The sequence below is a fragment of the Schistocerca gregaria genome, chromosome 2, assembly GCF_023897955.1.
Source record: "Schistocerca gregaria isolate iqSchGreg1 chromosome 2, iqSchGreg1.2, whole genome shotgun sequence".
Taxonomy (NCBI): Eukaryota; Metazoa; Arthropoda; class Insecta; order Orthoptera; family Acrididae; genus Schistocerca; species Schistocerca gregaria.
This window is the reverse complement of record NC_064921.1, coordinates 479,777,062-479,803,309: the sequence shown is the minus strand read 5'-3', so window position 1 is coordinate 479,803,309 and position 26,248 is coordinate 479,777,062. Positions and strand designations below refer to the sequence as shown.

At 45.8% G+C, this 26,248-nt stretch overlaps 1 protein-coding gene across 2 annotated transcripts in view; it reads right to left on the bottom strand.

Moving 5' to 3' along the window:
* Positions 1 to 26,248, bottom strand: part of LOC126327292 (galactoside 2-alpha-L-fucosyltransferase SEC1-like) — a 128,047-nt gene that overhangs the window by 31,295 nt on the left and 70,504 nt on the right. For both annotated transcript variants that reach the window (XM_049995875.1, XM_049995876.1), the window contains exon 3: positions 23,095 to 23,486. In XM_049995875.1, the coding sequence (XP_049851832.1) occupies positions 23,095 to 23,486 (392 nt within the window). The remainder of the gene's footprint in view (positions 1 to 23,094; positions 23,487 to 26,248) is intronic.

The following is a 26,248-nucleotide window of genomic DNA, read 5'->3' as shown; positions in this document are numbered from 1 at the left end:
GGGGAGCGAGTAAGAACCCATATCTGGAAACGTCACTATGCTACAGCACGTCGAAATTACAGGCACCGTCGCCTGTAAATGTGTGTATATGCAGGGTGATTCCGTGATATAATTCACCTTTACTGTACTGGGAAAAACAAGAGTGAGCGCACTGTATGAGTAGCTGTCAAGATCCTTGCTCTCTGCTTAGTTTTATCTGTGGTTGACTTACTAGTTCGTCAGTTGTGCAGCGCTGGGACATTCTTATTTGAGACGCAGTAGCATGCAGTTTTTTTTTTCAGAGAAAAAGATCTGTTATTTGTAAATCTGGGAGAAGCTATCTGGAATACTTTATTATGGAGATGAAAACTCATTATTATAATACTTCCTCGTTCTTTATATTGATGAAGAAACTTCTGGAGCAGTTTTACAGGTATGATTGCCAATTTTTTAACGAGAGAATTTTATAATTGTTAAGAGTCTTCTCATGTCCTGCTGTCTTTTTCTCAATAATCGGAGTCTGACTTCTCAATAAGGATTTTCTTTACAGTAAAACTCACCTCTATGATCCATAGTAAAGTTGTGAAGATTTTATCGTGTGTGTATTGCACCTTATGTCACACGAAGTCACAGATTGTTTCTAACAAAGAAATTTAGAGTAGATTATTTAACTTCAGCTGCTCCATCTAATGATTTGTATTTGCTTTCGAGAACGTCAGTATTCCAGACACAAAAAAACGGCATGCTGAGGAAAAGGTAAGTCACTTATTTCAGGCAGATTTCACCTTTCTGTAATTCAAATTTTGCATTTCATGAAGTTTAAAGTTTTGTTTCACGTCCCTGTTCACATGCCCAACACAGGGCCAACCAACAGTCAGTTTTGCTAAGCAATAGAATACGATACCTAAGTACACGTTCCACGAGGAAAAAGTTTTTGAAATCAGTATACTCAGTTTTCTCACCCACACACAAATTTCATAGAAAGCTTACCAGGTTACAAATTTTCTACGATGATGGACCCAGATAAACATATCAATGTGGAGTTGGGGTCCCTGGTTTGGAAATGAACGAGAGCTATGATCATTTGTTGATCTTTGCTAGAGTGTAACACATCTCCCTTATTGAACAAGTGCTCAACTCTTTAGGTATGCATTTTAGAGCCCATGTTTACTAGACACTGTTTCTTGCTTTTATCCATACCCCATATCAGATCATTTGTCATTTGTAATCGACCAATATTAAATTATGATGCTTACAATGCCATAATTGCTACATTTTATAACTATTTATTTTGCTTCTTCCGTACGTTTTCCCCCCTTCTCCGACAGTATTCCGTTGCAATTTGACGTCATTCTGGCCAGTAGTGATATTTTTAAAGCAGTTTGAAAATTTAACTATAATTGCACTACTGGCCATTAAAACTGCTACACCACGAAGATGACGTGCTACAGAAGCTAAATGTTACCGACAGGAAGAAGGTACTGTGATATGCACATGATTAGCTTTTCAGAGCATTCACACAAGGTTGACGCCGGTGGCGACACCTACAACGTGCTGACATGAAGAAAGTTTCCAACCGATTTCTCATACACAAACAGCAGTTGACTGGCGTTGCCTGGTGGGACGTTGTTGTGCTGCCTCGTGTAAGGAGTAGAAATGGGTACCATCACGTTACCGACTTTGATAAAGGTCGGATTGTAGCCTATCGCGATTGCGGTTTATCGTATCGCGACATTGCTGCTCGCGTTGGTCTACATCCAATGACTGTTTGCAGAATATCGAATCGGTGAGTTCAGAAGGGTAATACGGAACGCCGTGCTGAATCCCAACGGCTTTTTAACACTAGCAGTCGAGACGACAGGTATCTTATCGGCATGGCTGTAACGGATCGTGCAGCCATGTCTCGTTCACTGAGTCAACAGATGCGAACGTTTGCAAGACAACAACTATCTGCACGAACAGTTCGACGACGTTTGCAGCAGCATGGACTATTCAGCTCGGAGACCATGGCTGCAGTTACCCTTGATGCTGCATCACAGGCAGGAGCGCCTGCGATGGTGTACTCAACGACGAACCTGGGTGCACGAATGGCAAAACTTCATTTTTTCGGGTGGATCCAGGTCTTGTTTACAGCATCATGATGGTCGCATCCGTTTTGATGACATCGCGGTGAACGTACAATGGAAGCGTGTATTCGTCGTCATCACCATACTGTCGTATCAGCCGGCGTGATGGTATGGGGTGCCATTGGTTACACGTCTGTCACCTCTTGTTCGCATTGACGGCACTTCGAACAGTGGACGTTACATTTTAGATGTGTTACGAACAGTGGCTCTACCCTTCATTCGATCCCTGCGAAACCCTACATATCAGCAGGATAATGCACGATCGCATGTTGCAGGTCCTGTACGGGCCTTTCTGGATACAGAAAATGTTCGACTGCTGCCCTGGCCAGCACATTCTCCAGATCTCTCACGACCAACTGGCTCGTCACAATACGCCAGTCACTGCTATTGATGAACTGTGGCATCGTGTTGAAGCTGCACGGGCAGCTGTACCTGTACACGCCATCCAAGCTCTGTTAGACTGAATGTCCAAGCATATCAAGGCCGTTTTACGGCCAGAAGTGGTTGTTCTAGGTACTGATTTCTCAGGATCTATGCACCCAAATTGCGTGAAAATGTAATCACATGTCAGTTCTAGTATAATATATTTGTCCAATGAATATCCGTTTATCATCTGCATTTCTTCTTGGTGTAGCAATTTTAATGGCCAATAGTGTACATTTATCCGTCTTCCATCATCCTAGAAAGCTGATATCATTACGGAATCACTCTGTATATAAAAACATTCGCAGGCGCTTTGAAGCATCGTTGATTGAAGGTTCCGGACATGGGTTCCTATTAAAAATATTATGTACTCACTACCCTCTAGAAGTCTTAGAAGTTTGTAATGGGTATTTCCGAACACGTTGTTGTTGTTGTCTTCAGTCCTGAGACTGGTTTGATGCAGCTCTCCATGCTACTCTATCCTGTGCAAGCTTCTTCATCTCCCAGTACCTACCGCAACCTACATCCTTCTGAATCTGCTTGGTGTATTCATCTCTTGGTCTCCCTCTACAATTTTTACCCTCCACGCTGCCCTGCAATACTAAATTGGTGATCCCTTGATGCCTCAGAACATTTCCTACCAACCGATCCCTTCTTCTGGTCAAGTTGTGCCACAAACTTCTCTTCTCCCCAATCCTATTCAATACTTCCTCATTAGTTATGTGATCTACCCATCTAATCTTCAGCATTCTTCTGTAGCACCACATTTCGATAGCTTCTATTCTCTTCTTGTCCAAACTATTTATCGTCCATGTTTCACTTCCATACATGGCTACACTCCATACAAATACTTTCAGAAATGACTTCCTGACACTTAAATCTAGACTCGATGTTAACAAATTTCTCTTCTTCAGAAACGCTCCCAACACGCTATATATAATGGAATGAATGTTAATTATCCTTTCATTAATCGAGCTGTGAGCTAACATCTGAGGTCACTGAAGGTATGGTTCACTTAAAACGTAGCTGCACCTAATCAGATGAAGCAGTTAGTTTTTCCAATTATATTGAAGGATAGGTTTTAAGAAGAATACTTGTCGAGATGTATGCGTCAGAGAGACTACTGTTGGAGCGGACCATCAGGATCTGACCATTGATCGATGGAGACATGTCGCCCGGTCAGATGAATCACATCAGATTGAGGGTTTTGTTCAATGCACTGTCAACCAGTTGAACGAGACATGCACCGCATCTTGGATGCAGGGCAGGTTGAGGTAGTATTATGCTACATGAGGGGGTATGATAATTTCTGGGGCTTCCATTACACTTGTAATAATTGAGGACACCACAACAGCTGTGGATTATGCAAACATTTTTGCGAACCGCTACAGATTCCCATGCTTCATTCGTTCCCCGATGGCGATGTGTAACAGTGCGTATCACAAGACCATACTCACGCTACAGTGGTCTGAAGGGTAAAATAGCGAACTCACGTTGATGTAGTATCTACCAAACTCTCCTGATCTGAACACGATGGAGTACGTCTAGGATGTTACCGTGCACAGTAAAACACGGTAATTTATAAAAGTTGTGTGACCTGCGCATAGACTCGCCTGGTCTGAACACGACGGACGAGACTTCGAAAATGTAGCAAGCACTTGTCGAATCCATGCTATGCATAATCTATCCGTATTGCCTTCCAAAAAGGGGGGGGGGGGGAGAGCGGGGAACAACACACTGGTGACGAGGTGATCATAATATTTTGGCTCATCGGTGAAGGTTGGAAGAAGAAAGCATCTGGAAGAAATTTCTAAGTCTGTTTGAGCAGTCATAATTAAGGAAAAAACATGCTTAACTGCAGTTTCGGCAGCAATAAATGTGCCACGACACTTCATTTAAAGATTTTGGTGATGGTACTGGTATACAAGGTGTTAGCCAAAGGGCAGTTGTCCAGTAGGAACCACTCCAGAACGGAATATACGTCCTCCAGCAGGACTAGGTAGGGCTCACACGATCCACAATGACCGACGGTCGTCCCCGCAAATGGCTGGCATGGCTATGGATGATTCAGGATCGTGCCGGCGCCGCTCCGCTGTTGTTTGAGGGAGAAGCTTTCGCTGGACAGAAATGATTGCGAGCCACGCTTTTCCAGGCCTGGGTTGGTCCATCAGGACCACGGAGGACCGGCGTATTGAACGTAAGCTTCGTAGACGCTTGCAGCAGCCGAGCAAGTATTCTACTACGTAACACTGCCTTGGTACCGACTATCCTATGAAATGTAACAACGTGGATATCCTAGCGCGCGGTTCAAGCTGTTGGGGTAGTGTTAATAAGGAGGCTGTTAAGATGTAATCAGCGAGTGATCTTACTAGCAGAAGTAAAGGTTCATGCTTAAATCTGGTTCCCTGCTTCGCCAAACAACAGAGGGACAGACTTTATACTGTTTGCTTACCTTCTGATAGTTAATATTCACTATCGACAACTTCTGATGTTGCGCATCTTCGCTTGTATGGTTACGCTAATTGAGTATGTGTGTTGTCTTTCCGCATATGCCCTACATACGCACCAACCGACCCACAAATTGGACGTGTGTAGACGTTTTGTCCGACTGAGCGACGAACATTCCTTATCGGGATGTCGAGAGGGTAGAAGTACCCGACAGCTGACCCTTCGCCCCCCTCCCTCACCCACCCCCCTCGCCAAAACTCCATCTTTTGTCACTGCGCATAGGATTAAATGCTGTTGTAATATACATGACAGGGAGCGAAGCTGACATAACTTTAAGGAGAGTGTTTCTGGAAAAATTTAGACACTGCAGATGATTGTGGGACATGTCGTTCGAGGAGCATAGCAATATACATGAAAGAAATGAAGCACTTTTTTCATTTTTTACGAGTCTGTCATGGTTTCGTATGACTTACACAGAGAATAAAAGTCCGTCCACCTCATGTAGTTCTGTTTTTATATTTTATTTCCGATACTTAAAGGAAATAAAGTATAAAAACCGAAATATCGGTAAGCAAAGGTCGTTACTTCATAAAATATACTTCTTTCATTCTTATAAATGGTGAGAAGACCGTCCAGCCTATATCCAAGCCCTCTGCTATGAAGAGAAGAACGTGGCTTATTTTTTTTACAGGCCCAACAGTTGCTAAGTGCTTCGTTTTTTACATATCTGCTGTTGTATTTGTTAGATGAAGTGCGCCACCACCATGTATAGTCTTTCTTCCTCGAGCTTAAAATGAGTTTCTTAAACTTTCAAATCATCTTTTATCCAGCATAAATAAATAAATAAGTTTACATGAATTTCTTTTATTTTATATTACCATGATGTATTTCCTAAGTCACTACAAACCGCGTTGCAGATTTTCGAAATTATTTTAGAAAATAAATTGATAGGGGGATTACAACAGCACAATCTGAGCCAGTCGCTAGGAATGAATGCAGCAAGCAGCAACTCTCCTCAGCTTACAGCCTCTCTCATGACTGTATTCTTTTTCTTCAAGAATGATTTCATGATATTCAGCAGCTCCGAAATGCATGATTCATCCTACTCTTAAATAATTACGAAAAACCATCGGATCCCTCTGCTTAAGCAGCAGAATGTGGGCGAATTCCTTTCCTTGCATTAGGCACTTCTTTGCCCACGGATTTCTCTTGGATTTTGTTTGCCTTGTTACCTCTAAAACAGCCACGGCAAATCGCCCTCTTTGTTCCTGTGTGAAACCAAGCGGGATCTCGTAGAGCATAACGAACTTAAGATAAACAAATCGCAACAGGGTGGCCTGTAACCACTGACTACAGTCGGTCGGGAGGTGTGTAGGCTGCCACGAAATTGTCGGTCGGTGTGCACCTGTCGAGAAATTGGCGGTTGACGAAGACGTCATCCAGCTGCATTTGTGGACTGAATTTTGGAATGTATTTGCTTGTGTTACCGTATGCTTTCAGTTCGCTGTTAATAATGAAAACCCCTGTATAAATCAGCGAGTGGTATATTGGCACTTGTGTATTGGTGTTTGAGTAGCCGCCTAGGCTTCGCTCGCCGGCGCGCCGTATGCTCCGGCTGCCACAGGCAAGGCCAGGCGAGGCGAGGCGAGCGCAGCAGGGGACGAGTTAGCTGACGCTGACGTGGCCCTCTACCAGTTTTGTGACGTCACTTCCTGCTATTTCACGTCGAGGAGCCATTTCGTCACGTGAAACACAAATTAATAATGAGTTGTCTCTAATAGAATGACCTCCTCCACGCCAACCAACATACCCGAAAACATCGATCATGTGAAACCCAACTCGAACTTGTCTCCCATGACGTACTTAAAGCTTTGTATCAAGGCAGGAAGGTACGTGCCGTATTTCTTGATTTCCGAAAAGCATTTGGCTCAATGCCACACCTACGCTTATTGTCAAAAGTATCATCATATGTGGAATCAAGTGTAATTTGTGACTGGGGAAGAAGAACGTAGCATGTTATCTTTGGTGGAGAGTCATCGTCAGATGAAGTAACTTGGGGTGTGCCCCAAGGAGGTGTTTTGGCTCCCTTACTGTTCATGTTGTATATTAATGACATTGCAGACAATATTAATATTAATTTTTCATATGATGCAGTTGTCTATACTGAAGTACTGTCTTAAAGAAACTGCATAAATTTTCAATCAGATCTTGATAAGATTTAAATGTGGTGGAGGACTGGTAACTTGTTTTAAATGTCACAAATGAAAAGCTGTGCACTTTCACAAAACGAAAGGAACGTAGTTCCTATGACTATAATATCAATGAGCCACTGTTAGAATCGACCAAATCATACAAATAACTGGGTGTAGCACTTTGTAGGGATACGAAATGGAATGATCACATAGGCTCAGACGTGGGTATAGCACGCTCTATTGGTAGAATACTGGGGAAGTGGAATCGGTCTACGAAGAGGATCGCTTACAAATCACTCGTGCGACCGGTTCTAGAATATTACTCGAATGTCTGACACCCGTACCAAATAGGAGTAACAGGAGATTCTTCTTTAACACACACAGAAGTGCAGCGCAAATGGTCAGGTTTGTTTGATCCGTGGGAAAAGTCAAAGATACTGAAGAAACTGAACCGACGGGCTCTTGAATATAGAAAGTCTACTAACAAAGTAGTAAGAACCAGCTTCAAATGATGACTCTAGGAATATACTACAACCCCCTATGTATTGCTTACATAGGGATCGTGAAGATAAAATTAGAATAATTACGGCCGGCCGTTGTAGCCGAACGATTCTAGGCGCTTCGGTCCGGGACCGAGCGACTGCTACGGGCGCAGGTTCGAATCCTACTTCGGGCATGGATGTGTGTGATGTCCTTAGGTTAGTTAGGTTTAAGTAGTCGTAAGTTCTATGGGCTAATGACCTCCGTCCCACAGTGCTCAGAGCCATTAGAATAAATACAGCACTCACAAAGCCATTTAATCATTCTTCCTGCGCTCCATAAGTGAATGGAATGGGAAGGAAGCTTTGTAGAATATAGATGTAGATGTAGTCATAGAAGTTCTGCGATATTTCGGTAACGTGTCACGTAATAGAACCAAGAACGACCCCCAGAACAGCACACGCGTCACAAGCAGAAAGCAAGACGATATACTGTATCTGTCGGCGGGTTTTATGATACACTTCACACCCCATGAACATATGCTGTTTCTAATCATCAGCACATCGAATGTCTCGAGAACGAATGTTATTGGTATAACTGATTGTAATAAAATGACGGGAAATGTCATATTGGACGCCATATTGGTGGTAAAAGAATTTTCGTATGTAGTTGTTTTCGCTCTGTACCGGCCCCGGATCGGATCCGCCCGGGGAATAATGACAAGGGCCGGTGTGCCGACCAGTCTGGATGTGGTTTTTAGGCGGTTTTCCACATCCCCCTAGGTGAATACCGAGCTGGTCCCCAAGTTTCACTTCAGTTACGCCAGTCGCAGACATTTGAAACACTTTCGCACTATTTCACAATTTACATTAGATGCAGACAGTTGGGGTGCACTGATTCCGATCCGGACGGGGGAGGGGGGGGGGGGGGAGGGGAGAGGTACGGGGTGGCGGCAGGAAGGGCATCCGGCCACCCTTAAAACTAACATTGCCGAATCCGTTAACCACACCGACCCTGCAATCGCTGCGGGACGTAGGCGTAAGCTAAAGCATGTTTTTGTGCTGTAGCTCGCATGTTATGGGAGTAAGCCGTTTTAAGGAAGGCAACCACGCATTGAACGTGTCGTTCTTGTTATGATTCGTAAGCGTTCGTGTCCTGCTTTTTTTCGCTTTTGCTTGTTCTAAAAGGTTGTGGCACTTTCTTATGAAATTAAAAGAAATATCTGTAATATCTGATGTTACGTAAATATAAGTGCATTCTCTGTCAAGAGTGTTGTGTTGCATCTGGTGAGCTTTTATGATCTGGCGTCCTTACTGAGTGGACATGCGTCTTTCATTTTGTCTCATTACTTCACGGATACGGAAGTTATTGTTTATGTCTCCACAGGCAGAACAACATGACTAGCATTACTACTGTGCAGTGCCTATGTTGCTGTGAATTACGATGCATTGTTCCTTTGGACATGTACGCATGTTCAAAGAAACAGGCACTGCGGCGGCTACAGCCGGGCAAGCAACTTTCAATTAAAATGTGTCGCCTATACCGAAATACACATAATTTATGTACGAATACAGGTTGCAGACACTTAGTTGATGGCATGTGGAAGTTTGGGGTCTGGCAGTCAGTCGTGCTAAGATAGCCAAATGGTAAGGCGACTGCTCGCGATAGAAGGGGGGGGGGGGGGGCGAGGCGGGATCCCGTTCGAGTCCCGGTCCGACACAAATTTTCACTATCGTCATTCCCTTATACAGCTGATGGTTGCCCACATTCGCAGTTGCGAATACATATCACATATGTTTAGCACATGGTCAAGAGAGGAGGTGTGCGTTTTCACAGCGCTAACTTAGGAATTCTACGCGCGTCCATTTTCATGAACAAATCGTACGGTTTGCGAGCCAGAAATGTCGACAACGGCCGCTGGAGAACACTAAGAACCCGTAATCACATTAACCAGATAGTCGCATGTGGCGATAATGCTTTGTCTCGTGGCGTTGGATGTCCCGTCTGGCCGGCTGTGGTGGCCGAGCGGTTCTAGGCGCTACAGTCTGGAACCACGCGACTACTACGGTCGCAGGTTCGAATCCTGCCTCGGGCATGGATGTGTGTGATGTCCTTAGGTTAGTTAGGTTTAATTAGTTCTAAGTTCTAGGCGACTGATGACCTCAGCAGTTAAGTCGCATAGTGCTCAGAGCCATTTGAACCATTTGTCCCCTCTGCATGCACGTCATCGTTAGGTTACTCCTCCCGTGTGCCGACGGGTAAAGGGCATCACAGGACGCACCCGCAGCCGCGGAAGTGACACCAACGCACATAAAGAGTGTGACGCCTCTCACACAACACAAAAACAGTTTCTGTATCCTGGTTGTGCTGTACATTGCGCTGCACGCACAATTTCAGGCTGACACAAACGCAATGATATCTCTCGCTAATGAACAAATACACCGTCGTTTGCGAGTTGCATCTCTGCTGCTTGCTCAATATCAGAACAACCAGTAGATTACTATCGCCGAACTGTTCAGTGTGGGCCAGGAAAATTAGATTCAAAAAAGAGGATGCCTTCGAACAATTTGGTGTAGCTCACGAAACTATTTCTTATCACTCAAGCATGCTGCCGTTATGATTAATCGAGTTTGCTCCGATTTCAGAGTAGGTCTTCCATTTTGAAGAAATCTCGAAAATTTTGCACCAATTCAGTTCTCCCCGATTTGTCAGAAACTGGGCTATCAGTTTAAAAGTGCGCACGGTCATAAAATACAGAAGTTTAAATTATGAGTCGATTAAGTAATAATGCGTTTCAATTCGATATAGAAGTGCAGAAATACTGCATCAAAGTAGTCTTCCCAACTTCTATTGAAAACCACGTTTTCTCCCCGAAATACGTTCAATATCAAAGAAACGAACACATTCCAAGCAAAATTTTATAGCACCAAAGTAGCAGAGCGTCAGATTTGCTTCTCAGGAATTGGAAGGAAAAGAAAAAAAACCATGTACCGCTGACTGTAGATACATTTGAGGAACCGTCGCACTTGTCACAAATCGATCTCTATGACTTCGATCTGCCGAGCCGTTGGCCACTCAACCATTGCATTCTACAATTCTTCGAAGACAGAACCCGACTTTTATAGGCGTACAAAAAAAAAAAGTCACTCAGTCCATCACATTCTCTCGCACATCTGTTCCACCAAACTCATAGCATCAAACCTCACACATACAGGGTACAGAAAAACAAGCTGGTAATAAGGTCGGAGCAAAGTAGAGAACGTCGAAACGAGCAAACTTTTTCAAATGTCCATAGGTCTGAAATGCATCGTTGTGGAATTAACATCATCCGCGACAAGGTGTGTGTCCAATAAGCTAACTTGCCCCAGCCAACACCTGTTATGCTAAAGAGAGAAGTTACCAATTAAACCAGTGTCCGCTCCCTGTAGCTGAGTGATGCCGGCACGGTAGCTCAGCGTGTTCGGTCAGAGGGGTAGCTGCCCTCTGTAATAAAAAAACTGAGTTAATTGATCAACGACGAACTGAAACAGTTGTCTTGGGACATCCGCCTCGGGCAGATGCAACGAAAAAAAAAAAAAAAATGTGGTCAGCGCGACAGAATGTCAATCCTAAGGGCCCGGGTTCTATTCCAGCCTGGGTCGGAGATTTTCTCCGCTCAGGGACTGGGTGTTATGTTGTCCTAATCATCATCACTTCATCCCTATCGATGCGTAAGTCGCCGAAGTGGCGTCAAATCGAAAGACTTACACCAGGCGAACGGTCTACCCGACGGGAGGCCCTAGTCACACTACTTTCTTCTTCTTCTTCTTCTTCTTCTTATTATTATTATTATTATTATATTATTATTATTAAAACAGGTGACGATATCGGTTGCAGCTGAATACTCAATGCTAGACAAACTTCAGATTCGTGTCCATTCCTGGTAAAATTAAAAGACAGTTTTCTGTGATGTGTACTACGTAAAGCTGCACTATTAAATTAACGACACTCAAAATACAATGATGCCTTTAACTCGTAAAGACAGTAAACAACAGCTTTTTGGGAAAATACACCACTGCTAGACACATCCTAACATGTTCATTTACCGAACAAATTTTCCGAAGCAAGTCTCTCACTGGCTGTAGTTTTACGTCCTTGGCTCCACAAAGATGCATTCCAGACCTTTAGTTACCTACAGCTACATCTGTACTCCGCAAGCCACCTTTCGCTGTGCAGTGAAGGGTACATTGTTTACTAGTGTCACATCCCCCTTCTCCTGTTCCAGTATTGTACCGTTCGCGGGAAGAACGGTTGGTGGTAAGACTCCTTATGGGCACGAATCTGTCTAATTTGTGCGATATATATTTAGGAGGAAGCGATATAGTGGTTGACTCTTCGAGAAATGCTCTCAGAACTTTAACAGTAGACCACCTCGTGATGCAGAACGCCTGTGTTGCAGCGTCTGCCACTGGTGCTGGCTGAGCATCTCCGTGACGCTTCGTGCTTACTGAATGGTTTAAGTCGGTGGTGGTACAGGCAGACCAGACCGTTGGTAGGATTCTTCTCGTTCCAAGAGCTTCTCCACAAGCACTGTTCGGTCACGAATTGTCATCGGTAGTAATGAAGTCAGGGGCGTTAGCACCCCTGAAAAAGACTCGCATGGGGAAAGAGTAGACTTTGACAGTAACGTTGACTGGTGATTGTACCGTGGTCAAAGAACTGGACGCCAGTACGCCCATGCAGCATACTTCACTCCTTATCACATACTTCAGGCATTAGCAAATACACCCTGTGAGTGCGTTAGCGTCACTAGAATAAATTACTGGGGGGGGGGGGGGGGGGGGTGAGGAGTGAACCCTTATTCTACGAGAGAGCATATCGGTGTTTAGCTGTACAAAATTTGTTTAATTTCTGTATCGTTGTCAATAAAGCACCCTGGTTTACGTAGATTGTGACATGACAATTTCAGGACAATTTGCAAGATAAGATATGACGTCCTGACTAGCAGAAATAACACTGAACACAACAACATCAAATTTAAATAGAAGGTTCTCTACAAGATTTTTCTTACATCTAGACAGTGAAGCACTGTCTGAGTTGGCTAATATTACGTCAAATCATCCGATTCCGGTTCTATGTTCAGCACTATTTAGGATGACAATCAACTCAGCAACTCTACAGAGGATAGTTAGTTTTTGTGACAGGATATGCAAAAGATTACTCAAGGTTGGCCGGCCGTTGTGGCCGACGGATTCTAGGCGCTTCAGTCTGGAACCACCCGACCGCTACGGCCGCAGGTTCGAATCCTGCTTCGGGCATGGATGTGTGTAATGTCCTTAGGTTAGTTAGGTTTAAGTAGTTCTAAGCCTAGGGGACTGATGACCTCAGATGTTAAGTCCCATAGTGCTCAGAGCCATTTGAACCATTTTGAACTCAAGGTTGCTCATGTTCTCAGTGGATGCAAGCTGGTGATCCAATAATTTTACGCTTCTGCCAGCGACATTTACCTGTAGCTACGACATGTTGTTGGCTGAAAATCCTATAAAAAGCTAATAAAAATCTTTACTGATTTTATCAGTTGAAACTGCCCTATGTTTCTCGTTAGGCGAGAAAACATGCAGTCAGCCATAGTCTGGAAAATATGGCGATATACACGAGCATAGATGGAGCAGAGTGTGTACTTCAACGCCCTCTCAGTTCTCGCAAGAACAATTAACTACGTGGCTGTTTCGTTTCTCCACTATCGGAGCACAACGACTCTTCAGTTAATTCCTTACTGAATGTCAGACAATGTGAACGCAGAGTTCACACAAAATTCCTCTTTTGGCATTATACAGAGCAAACTGTCCTCTTCCCCCCCCCCCCCCCCCCCCACACACACACACACATCTGTGTCAATTAGTGCTTCGCATCATGGCATGGGAGCGTTCCTTTCATCTTGTGGAAACTACCCCCACCAATCGTAAATGGCGTACCTTTAAACTGCGCCGTGCTCTCGCCACTTCTCCTCCTTCCTAGTTTATTTCAGCCAATCGGACATTTTGTACCCGCTACTGACGCTTAGAAGTTACATGCGAACACCACGAGAGCACAAAGTGATCAGGGAATGTATTTTAACTGCGTCTCCGGTCTTTTTGTATCCATCTGGAAATTTCCCAACGCAATTTTCTAAAGAATTTCTCCATCGCAGGCAGCGCTGGGACGTTGCCTGCTCCCTTCGATATACACTCCTGGAAATTGAAATAAGAACACCGTGAATTCATTGTCCCAGGAAGGGGAAACTTTATTGACACATTCCTGGGGTCAGATACATCACATGATCACACTGTCAAAACCACAGGCACATAGACACAGGCAACAGAGCATGCACAATGTCGGCACTAGTACAGTGTATATCCACCTTTCGCAGCAATGCAGGCATCTATTCTCCCATGGAGACGATCGTAGAGATGCTGGATGTAGTCCTGTGGAACGGCTTGCCATGCCATTTCCACCTGGCGCCTCAGTTGGACCAGCGTTCGTGCTGGACGTGCAGACCGCGTGAGACGACGCTTCATCCAGTCCCAAACATGCTCAATGGGGGACAGATCCGGAGAGCTTGCTGGCCAGGGTAGTTGACTTACACCTTCTAGAGCACGTTGGGTGGCACGGGATACATGCGGACGTGCATTGTCCCGTTGAAACAGCAAGTTCCCTTGCCGGTCTAGGAATGGTAGAACGATGGGTTCGATGACGGTTTGGATGTACCGTGCACTATTCAGTGTCCCCTCGACGATCACCAGAGGTGTACGGCCAGTGTAGGAGATCGCTCCCCACACCATGATGCCGGGTGTTGGCCCTGTGTGCCTCGGTCGTATGCAGTCCTGATTGTGGCGCTCACCTGCACGGCCCCAAACACGCATACGACCATCATTGGCACCAAGGCAGAAGCGACTCTCATCGCTGAAGACGACACGTCTCCATTCGTCCCTCCATTCACGCCTGTCGCGACACCACTGGAGGCGGGCTGCACGATGTTGGGGCGTGAGCGGAAGACGGCCTAACGGTGTGTGGGACCGTAGCCCAGCTTCATGGAGACGGTTGCGAATGGTCCTCGCCGATACCCCAGGAGCAACAGTGTCCCTAATTTGCTGGGAAGTGGCGGTGCGGTCCCCTACGGCACTGCGTAGGATCCTACGGTCTTGGCGTGCATCCGTGCGTCGCTGCGGTCCGGTGCCAGGTCGACGGGCACGTGCACCTTCCGCCGACCACTGGCGACAACATCGATGTACTGTGGAGACCTCACGCCCCACGTGTTGAGCAATTCGGCGGTACGTCGACCCGGCCTCCCGCATGCCCACTATACGCCCTCGCTCAAAGTCCGTCAACTGCACATACGGTTCACGTCCACGCTGTCGCGGCATGCTACCAGTGTTAAAGACTGCGATGGATCTCCGTATGCCATGGCAAACTGGCTGACACTGACGGCGGCGGTGCACAAATGCTGCGCAGCTAGCGCCATTCGACGGCCAACACCGCGGTTCCTGGTGTGTCCGCTGTTCCGTGCGTGTGATCATTGCTTGTACAGCCCTCTCGCAGTGTCCGGAGCAAGTATGGTGGGTCTGACACACCGGTGTCAATGTGTTCTTTTTTCCATTTCCAGGAGTGTATCATCTGGTGCGTTCGTTGTCTCTCCTGTCGGAAGCCTTTTGTTGTATGCGGGCCGTGGCTGTGCAACTTGATTCTGTCCCAAACTAAAGCATTCCTTCTAGCAGCTTTTTTCACCTTTTGCTCGTTGACATGTAGGATTGTAGGATTTGGGTTCGGTGCGTTAATGCTGTCGAGTTGAGTGCAATATCTTTCTGCGTTATATACTGTACATTTTGATAGGCAAATCTGGTCACTCAAAGTATGTCAGGTGACGTATCCAACTATTTGTTACAATTTATAAAATCTCGAGTAAGGTGCGAAACAACATTCATTCAAGCTGCCACCTTACAAGTGTTTAAATAAAACTGTCATTTCTGTTCGACTCAATGCAGTTTTTATGTTCAGTTATACTCTAGCAGCTCTGTCTGTATGGCCCAAGTTTCATCGAGCTATGTTACTTGGCAGTGACACACTATGTGAAAAACACTTTCATCCTTAAATGCATATCTTAAGAAAAATGGCTCTAAGCACTATGGGACTTAACATCTGAGGTCATCAGTCCCCTAGACGTAAAACTACTTAAACCTAACTAACCTAAGGACATCCCACACATCCATGACTGAGGCATGATTAGAACCTGCGACCGTAGCAGCCGCGTGGTTCCGGACTGAAGCGCCTACAACAGATCAGCCACAGCGGCCGGCCATATCTTAAGAGCTCCAAGCAGTTCATCTCGAAGACTGTGAAACATATTTCTTCTACTGAACAAATACCCATAATGTTCAGGATATACATTGTAGAGCCCATGTTTACCAAACAATTTTTTGTTGGTTTGGTACCGACTACCTCCTCCCAAAATATGGGAAGCAAAGAGCTTGCAGTAGAATAGATTCGTTGCGCAGCACTGAAGATTGATAGTGCTGACAGTTCTTAAGGTACCCATTTTAAAGCGCACGCTTACTAGATTTTTTGTTGTTGTGAATAATTGTTCCTGTCATATCCCTGAAATTGACTTGTCCACCTGGGACGCCTTTTACATACAAGGTGTTAAGGGTAAGGTACAGACACTCTTATTGGTGACTGAGGGCAGGGTAGCGAAGTGAATTTCGTCAGTATTCTGTTCATTTCGAGACCAATAATAAATTATGATTGTTGGCAGTACTACTTTTTAGGTTAGTTAGTATCTCGAAGTACATGTGGCAAGAGCAAGCCATTAAAGTTTATTTTTTCCTGGGCAACAGCTCAGATGTTGAAGTGTGGGCATGTGGCCACAAAATGGTTAATCTATATTGACTGGCGTAGTCCACTTAGTGGTGCAGTTATAACCGCATATAAAACATCGGACAGAAAATTAAGTAACCTGTTTGCAGGAAGACTGTTAGACACCGAGAAAGAATCACTAACACGCTGAAATGGGTAATATTAAGGTACCAACGATCACAATATCTGCACTTATACCCTTAACAACCTGTATATAACTGTTCGATTTCTAGAAATAAATAAAAAAGTATTTTATTTTCTATTATGTGTTTTGCATTTTTTTACCAAATATTAATTTAGTGTAAATACTCGTTTTAATGCTATTAGTAGTACAAAACAAAAATACTTTTTTTTAGATAAACATTGTGTTTCATTATTTGCTAATTAATATTTCCATTTCATAATAAATCATCATCATCATTTAACAGTTCCAGTTTCCCAGGTACTGGTAATAGACTCTTCCAATTCGTCCTGTCCAGATACACCTGTCCATCCTCTTGTCACTAGATCATCCTTAATCAAGTCCATCCATCGGGTTCGAGGTCTTCCTTGAGGTCTTTTCCCATCTTATGTCTTTCCAAATTTATTTTGGCTGTTCTACACTTATGCTCATAAATTAAGGATAATTGCAGAATGTGGTGCCACACAACGTGGCACTACACAAAACTGGCGCCAACAGCATAGGCAGATAGGGAACACACGCGACACAGTTTCTAAGTCCACGGTATTGGTGATAAGTTGAGCAAACCGTCCCGAAACATGTGCTACAAAACGCCACTGTTTCCTGCGCATGTACCCCGACATCAATATGGGATATGATCACCATGCACACGTAAACAGGCCGCAAAACGGGTTGGCATACTCTGGATCATGTGGTCGAGCAGCTGCTGGGGTATATCCTCCCATTCTTGCACCAGTGCCTGTCGGAGCTCCTGAAGTGTCTTAGGGATTTGAAGACGTGCAGCAATACGTCGTCCGAGAGCATCCTAGACGTGCTCGATTGGGTTTAAGTCTCGAGAACAGGCAGGCCACTGCATTCGCCTGGTATCTTCTGTTTCGAGGTACTCCTCCACGATGGCAGCTAGGTGGGGCCGTGCGTTATCATTCATCAGGAGAAAGGTGGGACCCACTGCACCAATGAAAAGGCGGACATACTGGTGCAAAATGACGTCCCGATACACCTGACCTGTTACAGTTCCTCTGTCAAATACATGCAGGAGTGTACGTGCACCAATCATAATCCCACCCCACGCCATCAAACCACGACCTCCATACAGGTCCCTTTCAAGGACATTAAGGGGTTGGTATATGGTTTCTGGTTCACGCCAGATCAAAACCCAGCGAGAATCACTGTTCAGGCAATACCTGGACTCGTCCGTACATAACCTGGGACCACTGTTCCAATGACCATTTACTGTGTTCTTGACACCAGACTTTACGGGCTCTCCTGTAACCAGGGGTCAGTGGAATGCACCTTGCAGGTCTCTGGGCGAATAAACCATGTCTGTTCAGTCGTCTGGAGACCGTGTGTCTGGAGACAACTGTCCCAAGCAAGGCTAGCTGCAGTACTCCGTGGCCGTCTGTGGGCACTGATGGTGAGATATCGGTCTGCTCGTGGTGTTGTATACTGTGGAAGTTCCGTTCTGTAGCGCCTGGACACGTTTCCTGTCTGCTGGAATCGTTACCATAATCTTGAGATCACATTTTGTGGCACACGGAAGGCCCGTGTTTCGACCTGCTCTGTTTAACCAGCCTCCAGTCGCCCTAGTATTCTACCCCTCATTACGTCATCAATGTGTGTTCTCTGAGCCATTTTGAATACACAGTATCCATTAGCATGTCTGAAAACGTCTGCACACTTACTCGCTGCGCCGTACTCTGACATGCACCAGCACACCTTTGCATATGTGGACTGCTGTCAGCGCTATCGTGCGACGACCGCAGGTTAAATGCACCGCATGGTCATACCCCGAAGTGATTTAAACCCGCAGACCGCCCACTAGAGCTTTGTTTCACCATGTATCAGCACTATTCTTAATTTTTGAGCAGGAGTGTTGTTGGCTCCATTCCCATCACATGCCTGTACCATCGAAGTCTAGATGCGCCAATTCGATCTAATAGGGATGTCTTTATTCCGGATTCTTTCCTCACTTACTCATTCCTTAGCCTGTCCATCTAGGATTTCTGGATGGTGGATCCAAGAAATTTCATCACTGATGCTTGCTGCCTTGATGATTCTCTTTCTGTGAGGGTACGTGTTTCAATACTATAGGTCATTATTGGTATGATCCATTTCGTAATAAATATGAAATTAAAATAAAACAAAAAAGGGGAATTTAGAAAAAAATGAACCATAGACTTCAAAATTACAACACTTATTACACAACACACCGAGCTAAGGGCGGGTCTGTTAGTTCTAAATTGGTCACACTTAAAAGCTGTAGGAAATCTTAAAATCGTTTATAGAAGAATTCTAGTTCAGATATTTACACTAAGGTGAGAAAAGTCATGGGACAGCGATATGCTCATGTACAGATGGCGGCGGTCTCGCGTAAAAGGGTATTAAATGACAGTGCATTAGTGAAGCTATCATTTGTAGTCAGATGATTCATGTGAAATGGTTTCCAACGTTTCCAGGAATTAACAGACAATTTTGGAAATTTGTGGTAAGTTCTACGGAACCAAACTGCTGAGGTCATCGGTCCCTAGGCTTACACACTACTTAAACTAACTTACGTTAAGAACAACACACACACACACGCGCGCGCGCGCGCGTCCGAGGGAGGACTCTAACCTCTGACGGCGGGAGCTGCGCGAGCTACAGCAAGGCGCCTTAGATCACACGGCTACAAATTAACAGAGTTTGAACGCGTAATGGTAGTTGGAGCTAGGTGCATGGGACGTATCATTTCCTAAGTCGTTAGGAAATCCAATATTCAGAGATCCACAGTGTCAAGAGTGTGCCGAGAGTGCCAAATTTCAAGCATTGTCACAGACAACGCAGCGGCCGACGGCCTTCACTTAACGGCTGAGAGCAGTGGCATTTGTAAAGAGTTGTCGGTGCTAACAGAAGCATCACTGTCAGAAGAAACTACAGAAACCAATGAGTGAGGATGGGGCGCCGAAATCTGGCGTTAATGGTCTATGGCAGCAGACGACCAACGCGAGTGTCTTTGCCAACAACACGTTATTGCCTGTAGCGTCTCTCCTGCCCTCATGACCATATCAGTTGGACCCTAGACAACAGGAAAACCGTGGACTGGTCAGATGAGTATCAGTTTCAGCTGTTAGGAGCTGATGGTAGGGTTCGAATGTGGCGCAGAACCCAACCACAGACCGTACTTCTTAACAAGGTAATGTACAAGCTGGTCGTGGCTCCATAATGGACTGAGTCCTCTGGTTCAATTGAACCGACCATTGACTGTAAATGGTTATGTTGAACTAATTGGAGAGCATTTGGTACCATTCATGGGCTTCACGTTACCAAACAACGGTGGAATTTTTATGGACGACAATGCGCCATATCACCAGGCCAAAGTTGTTCGCAACCGGTTCGAGGCAGTTCGAGCAAATGATTTGGCCACCGAAATCTCCCGACATGAATCCCATCGTTTTATAATCGAGAGGTCAGTTCATGCACAAAATGCTGCACCGGCGACAGTTTCGCTATCACGGGCGGTTAAATAGACAGCACGGTTCAATATTTCTGCAGGGGTCTTCCTGCGACTTGTTGGGTGCATAGCACGTCGAGTTGCCACACTACGCAGGGTGAAAGAAGCCCCAGCACGATATGACGAGGTATCCCATAGGCGCTGTCACCACAGGGTACGTCAGGACACCGACCTTCAAATTCTGTGAGTGTAATTAAAATGGAAGAGTGTCAGTCCTTGTTATGTGAAGAGGTAAGAGTAGGAGGAGAGCAGTAAGAATGATTGCCTATCCAAGTCGCAGGATCCAAACGACACACATCGAACGTGCGATAGTAAATCGACCGTGATCGTCATTTTTATGTTTTCCGTCGTTCCTTTTGTACGTGTACATTGCACTCCCGCCCTAATTATTTGTGACTTGATTGGTAATCCCAGACGGTTTCCGTCTATAGCGAGTGTAATGTCTTGTGTTGCTGACGTTTCTCCCGCGGATTCTCTGACATGGAAAACTAATTCCATGTTTATTCAGCATTGAGAGTTGTTTAACTTTTTGCCGCAAACATGGACTCCTGCCGGACGAGGGAAGGAGGGACTGTGTTGACTGTGGTGCTGCAAAGTCTGTAACACTTCGTAAGAGGAGTGTCGATGCCGAACCGGCCTGGGTGGCCGAGCGGTTCTAGGCGCTACAGTCTGGAACCGCGCGACCGCTACGGTCGCAGGCTCGAATCCTGCCTCGGGCATGGTTGTGTGTGATGTCCTTAGGTTACTTAGGTTTAAGTAGTTCGAAGTTCTAGCGGACGGATGACCTCAGCACTTAAGTCCTATAGTGCTCAGAGCCATTTGACCTTTTTTTTTGTCGATACTGAAATACCGCTGCAACTCTTCGAAGTTATCCATTCACACAAGTGTAATTCTTGCACAGTGCTGGATTCGAGAGTACACGTTTGCAAGCATCAGAAACTGAATTATCTGCAGAAACCGTGTGTGACTACTTCGGGTTTTGCCAAGAAGTCTGTTACGTGGTAGTGACAAATGATAGTGTGCCAATTGGTGGGGCGAATAAAGTTGTGGAAGTAGACGAATCTCGTATAGCTAGACGATATAGCTAGACGAAAGAACCAGAAAGGACGACCTTCAAAAAGTGAAATAGATCACATTTGGGTATTCGGTGGAATAGTAAGAGTGGCCCGGAAGTGTTTTGTTGTCGGAGTATTCCCTCGAGACAAGGTCGCTTTAGTGGGTCTCATAAAACACTTCATACTGCCTAGTACTACAGTTATTACTGAAGGGTTTCAGACCTATAGTATTGAAACATGTACTTTCCCAAAAAGAGAATCATCAAGGCTGCAAGCATCAGAGATGAAATTTGTTAGATCCACCATCGAGAAGACCAAGATGTACAAGTAAAGGAATGAGGTGGTGAGGAAAGAAGCCTGAATAAGGGCATCCCTATCAGATCGAATTGGCGCATCTAGACTTCGCTGGTACAGGCATGTGACGAGACTGGAGCCAACTAGAACAGCCAAAATAAATTTGGAAAGACAGGTAGATGGGAAAAGACCTCAAGGAAGACCTCGAACCACAAATTCTTGAACCACTCTGTGGAGTTAGTTTATTCGGATGACCCCAGTGTCCACACCCAGAATATCGATCGCCTGTGGAAATCTTTTAAGTCTTCCATAAAAAGAGAAATGCGTTCCGGACAAAGGGACGAACTGTACTTGTTCCAGTACCTATACTTCCACAACTTGCGTTTGCAGGGGAAAGTCAATGCATGCGACACTCTGCCAATATTCTTGCGTGATATTGGCAGAGTTTACTCTGGCTATGGGAAAAAGGGAATTGTCCCTGTAGCATATACATCAGATGGACTGTCACATGACGATAACACCGACGTCGAGTAAGGTAAGTCGTCTCCTTTGAAATTACAAATATTTTTGTAACGCTTTTCCGCCACGAGACTCGCACGATCGATTTACTATCGCACGTTCGATATGTATCATTTCGACCCCGCGACTTCGACAGGCAATCATTCTTGGAAATTACGAGAAAAACTAGTATTGTTGTTGTCTTCAGTCCTGAGACTGGTTTGATGCAGCTCTCCATGCTACTCTATCCTGTGCAGGCTTCTACATCTCCCAGTACCTACTGCAACCTACATCCTTCTGAATCTGCTTAGTGTATTCATCTCTTGGTCTCCCTCTACGATTTTTACCCTCCACGCTTCCCTCCTATACTAAACTGGCGATCCCTTGATGCCTCAGAACATGTCCTATCATCCGATCCCTTCTTCTAGACAAGGTGTGCCACAAACTTCTTCCCAATCCTATTCAGTACTTCCTCATTAGTTATGTGAACTACCCATCTCATCTTCAGCATTTTTCTGTAGCACCACATTTCGAAAGCTTCTATTCTCTTCTTGTCCAAACTTTTTACCGTCCATGTTTCACTTCCATACATGGCTACACTCCATACAAATACTTTCAGAAACGACTTCCTGACAAATCTATCCTCGATGTTAACAAATTTCTCTTCTTCAGAAACGCTTTCCTTGCCATTACCAGTCTACATTTTATATCCTCTCTACTTCGACCATCATCAGTTCTTTTGCTCCTCAAATAGCAAAAATTCCTTTACTACTTTAAGTGTCTCATTTCCTAATCCCTCACCATCACCTGATTTAATTCGACTACATTCCATTATCCTCGTTTTGTTTTTGTTGATGTTCATCTTTCAAGACACTATCCATTCCGTTCAACTTCCCTTCCAAGTTCTTTGCTGTCTCTGACAGAATTACAATGTCATCGGCGAACCTCCAAGTTTTTATTTCTTCTCCATGGATTTTAATACCTACTCCAAATTTTTCTGGTGAACGAAAAACAATACAGCAGTTAGTAAGTCTGTCTGCTCGCATGCTGGCAGCGGTACCTGAGGACGACGGGCAGGTGGTGCCTGCGCGCCCACTGCACCATCTGGACTGGCGGCGCGGGGGACGGCAGCTGGTACCACTCGTTGTGGAGCACCTGCTCCTCGCTGAGGTTGTGCCTCTGGCAGGGCGGCTGCCGCAGCAGCGCGGACAGCGGCGCGGCGGTGAGGCCGTCGAAGGCGGCGGACAGACCGCGGCGCATCTCCTCGGCGACGGCGAGCCGCAGGCCGTGCTGCCTGGCGACGGCCCACGCGGTGGCGTACTCCACGGCCAGGTTGCCCAGGCGGCCCGCCGGCACCGCCACCGCCACGCCGGACAGGCAGCTCACGGGCGCCGGCAGCGCCTGCCGCTCCACCCCCGGCTGCGGCGGATCCGCGATTGTGCGGGACGCCTCCTGTAGCGGGAAACGTTCCGAAGTAGCGTGCCGAAGGGAAACATGAGGATTTAGATTCCAGACTGAGGGTAGTCACGAAGTTTTAATTACCTCCTCCAAAAATCGAGCTGTGACACAGAACTTGCTTAGTTAGTCTCGACGCACTGTGGTACAGATTTTCCGTGAATGTGGATTTCGGCTGGTGTTGTGCAAGCGTGGATACTTAAACAACTGGAATTTCATTTCATTAACAATAAGAATGTAATACAATTACCAGAGAGCATGTGTAGGAGAAGGAGATCAGCGTTTAACGTCCCGTCGACAACGATGTCATTAGGGACGGAGCACCAGCTCTTACTATGGAAGGATGGGGAAAGAAATCGGACGAGCCTTTTCAGAGGAACCATCCCGGAATTTACCTGAAGCGATTTAAGGAAATCACGGGAAACCTAAATCTGGATGACCGGACGTGGGTTTGAACCGTCGTCCTCCAGAATGCGAATCCTGTGTGCTGACCACTGCGCCACCTCCCTCTGTCATATGTAACAGAAAAGAAACCAGCACTTCGCATTCAGTTTTCCTAACGACACCTTACATAATAACATAAAAAGCAAAATCAACTCTTTCCTCGGCCGGCCGGAGTGACCGCGCGCTTCTAGGCGCTTCAGTCTGGAACCGCGCGACCGCCACGGTCGCAGGTTCGAATCCTGCCTCGAGCATGGATGTATGTGACGTCCTTAGTTTAGTTAGGTTTAAGTAGTTCTAAGTTCTAGGGGACTGATGACCTCAGATGTTAAGACCCATAGTGCTCAGAGCCAGCCAACTCTTTCCTCCTCCCAATAATAATAAAAACCTTAAAGGGATACAAATGCAGATACAATCAGAAAATCTTTAAATATCCAATACAAATACTTCACAACACTTACTTTGCTAAAGGGGCATTCATAAAGGAACATTCCCAGGTGTCAATAAAAGATCTTGTTGAAATTTGTCGGGTGTGTAGAGCAAAAAAAATAATGCAGTACGTATTTTCTGTCTTGGACCAAATTTCATTTTCAAGATGTAAAACACACTCCGACGTGTAACTTGGCATATTATGTTTGAAGGGAATACCTTCGAAACGATTATACACTCCTGGAAATTGAAATAAGAACACCGTGAATTCATTGTCCCAGGAAGGGGAAACTTTATTGACACATTCCTGGGGTCAGATACATCACATGATCACACTGACAGAACCACAGGCACATAGACACAGGTAACAGAGCATGCACAATGTCGGCACTAGTACAGTGTATATCCACCTTTCACAGCAATGCAGGCTGCTATTCTCCCATGGAGACGATCGTAGAGATGCTGGATGTAGTCCTGTGGAACGGCTTGCCATGCCATTTCCACCTGGCGCCTCAGTTGGACCAGCGTTCGTGCTGGACGTGCAGACCGCGTGAGACGACGCTTCATCAAGTCCCAAACATGCTCAATGGGGGACAGATCCAGAGATCTTGCTGGCCAGGGTAGTTGACTTACACCTTCTAGAGCATGTTGAGTGGCACGGGATACATGCGGACGTGCATTGTCCTGTTGGAACAGCAAGTTCCCTTGCCGGTCTAGGAATGATAGAACGATGGGTTCGATGACGGTTTGGATGTACCGTGCACTATTCAGTGTCCCCTCGACGATCACCAGAGGTGTACGGCCAGTGTAGGAGATCGCTCCCCACCTGTGTGCCTCGGTCGTATGCAGTCCTGATTGTGGCGCTCACCTGCACGGTGCCAAATACGCATACGACCATCATTGGCACCAAGGCAGAAGCGACTCTCAACGCTGAAGACGACACGTCTCCATTCGTCCCTCCATTCACGGCTGTTGCGACACCACTGGAGGCGGGCTGCACGATGTTGGGGCGTGAGCGGAAGACGGCCTAACAGTGTGCGGGACCGTAGCCCAGCTTCATGGAGACGGTTGCGAATGGTCCTCGCCGATACCCCAGGAGCAACAGTGTCCCTAATTTGCTGGGAAGTGGCGGTGCGGTCCCCTACGGCACTGCGTAGAATCCTACGGTCTTGGCGTGCATCCATGCGTCGCTGCGGTCCGGTCCCAGGTCGACGGGCACGTGCACCTTCCGCCGACCACTGGCGACAACATCGATGTACTGTGGAGACCTCACGCCCCACGTGTTGAGCAATTCGGCGGTACGTCCACCCGGCCTCCCGCATGCCCACTATACGCCCTCGCTCAAAGTCCGTCAACTGCACACACGGTTCACGTCCACGCTGTCGCGGCATGCTACCAGTGTTAAAGACTGCGATGGAGCTCCGTATGCCACGGCAAACTGGCTGGCACCGACGGCGGCGGTGCACAAATGCTGCGCAGCTAGCGCCATTCGACGACCAACACCGCGGTTCCTGGTGTGTCCGCTGTGCCGTGCGTGTGATCATTGCTTGTACAGCCCTCTCGCAGTGTCCGTATGGTGGGTCTGACAACACCCGTATCAATGTGTTCTTTTTTCCATTTCCAGGAGTGTATATAAAAATGTTTCCAGATTTAGGTTTACCGTGGTGTCTCTAGAACACTCAAGTTAGTTTTTGGGAGGTTTCTTCTGAAAAAGAGACAATCAATTTCCTTCCCCAGTCGTTTCTAACGACATCGTCAACAGGATGATAAAGCATAACATTTCTTCGTTTATTTCTTTGAGATTTAGAACAGTTCTTTGAAAAATTTGTACCTTTATTGTACGTATACTAGGTGATCTTTGTGTATCACTAAATATATTACGTTTTCAA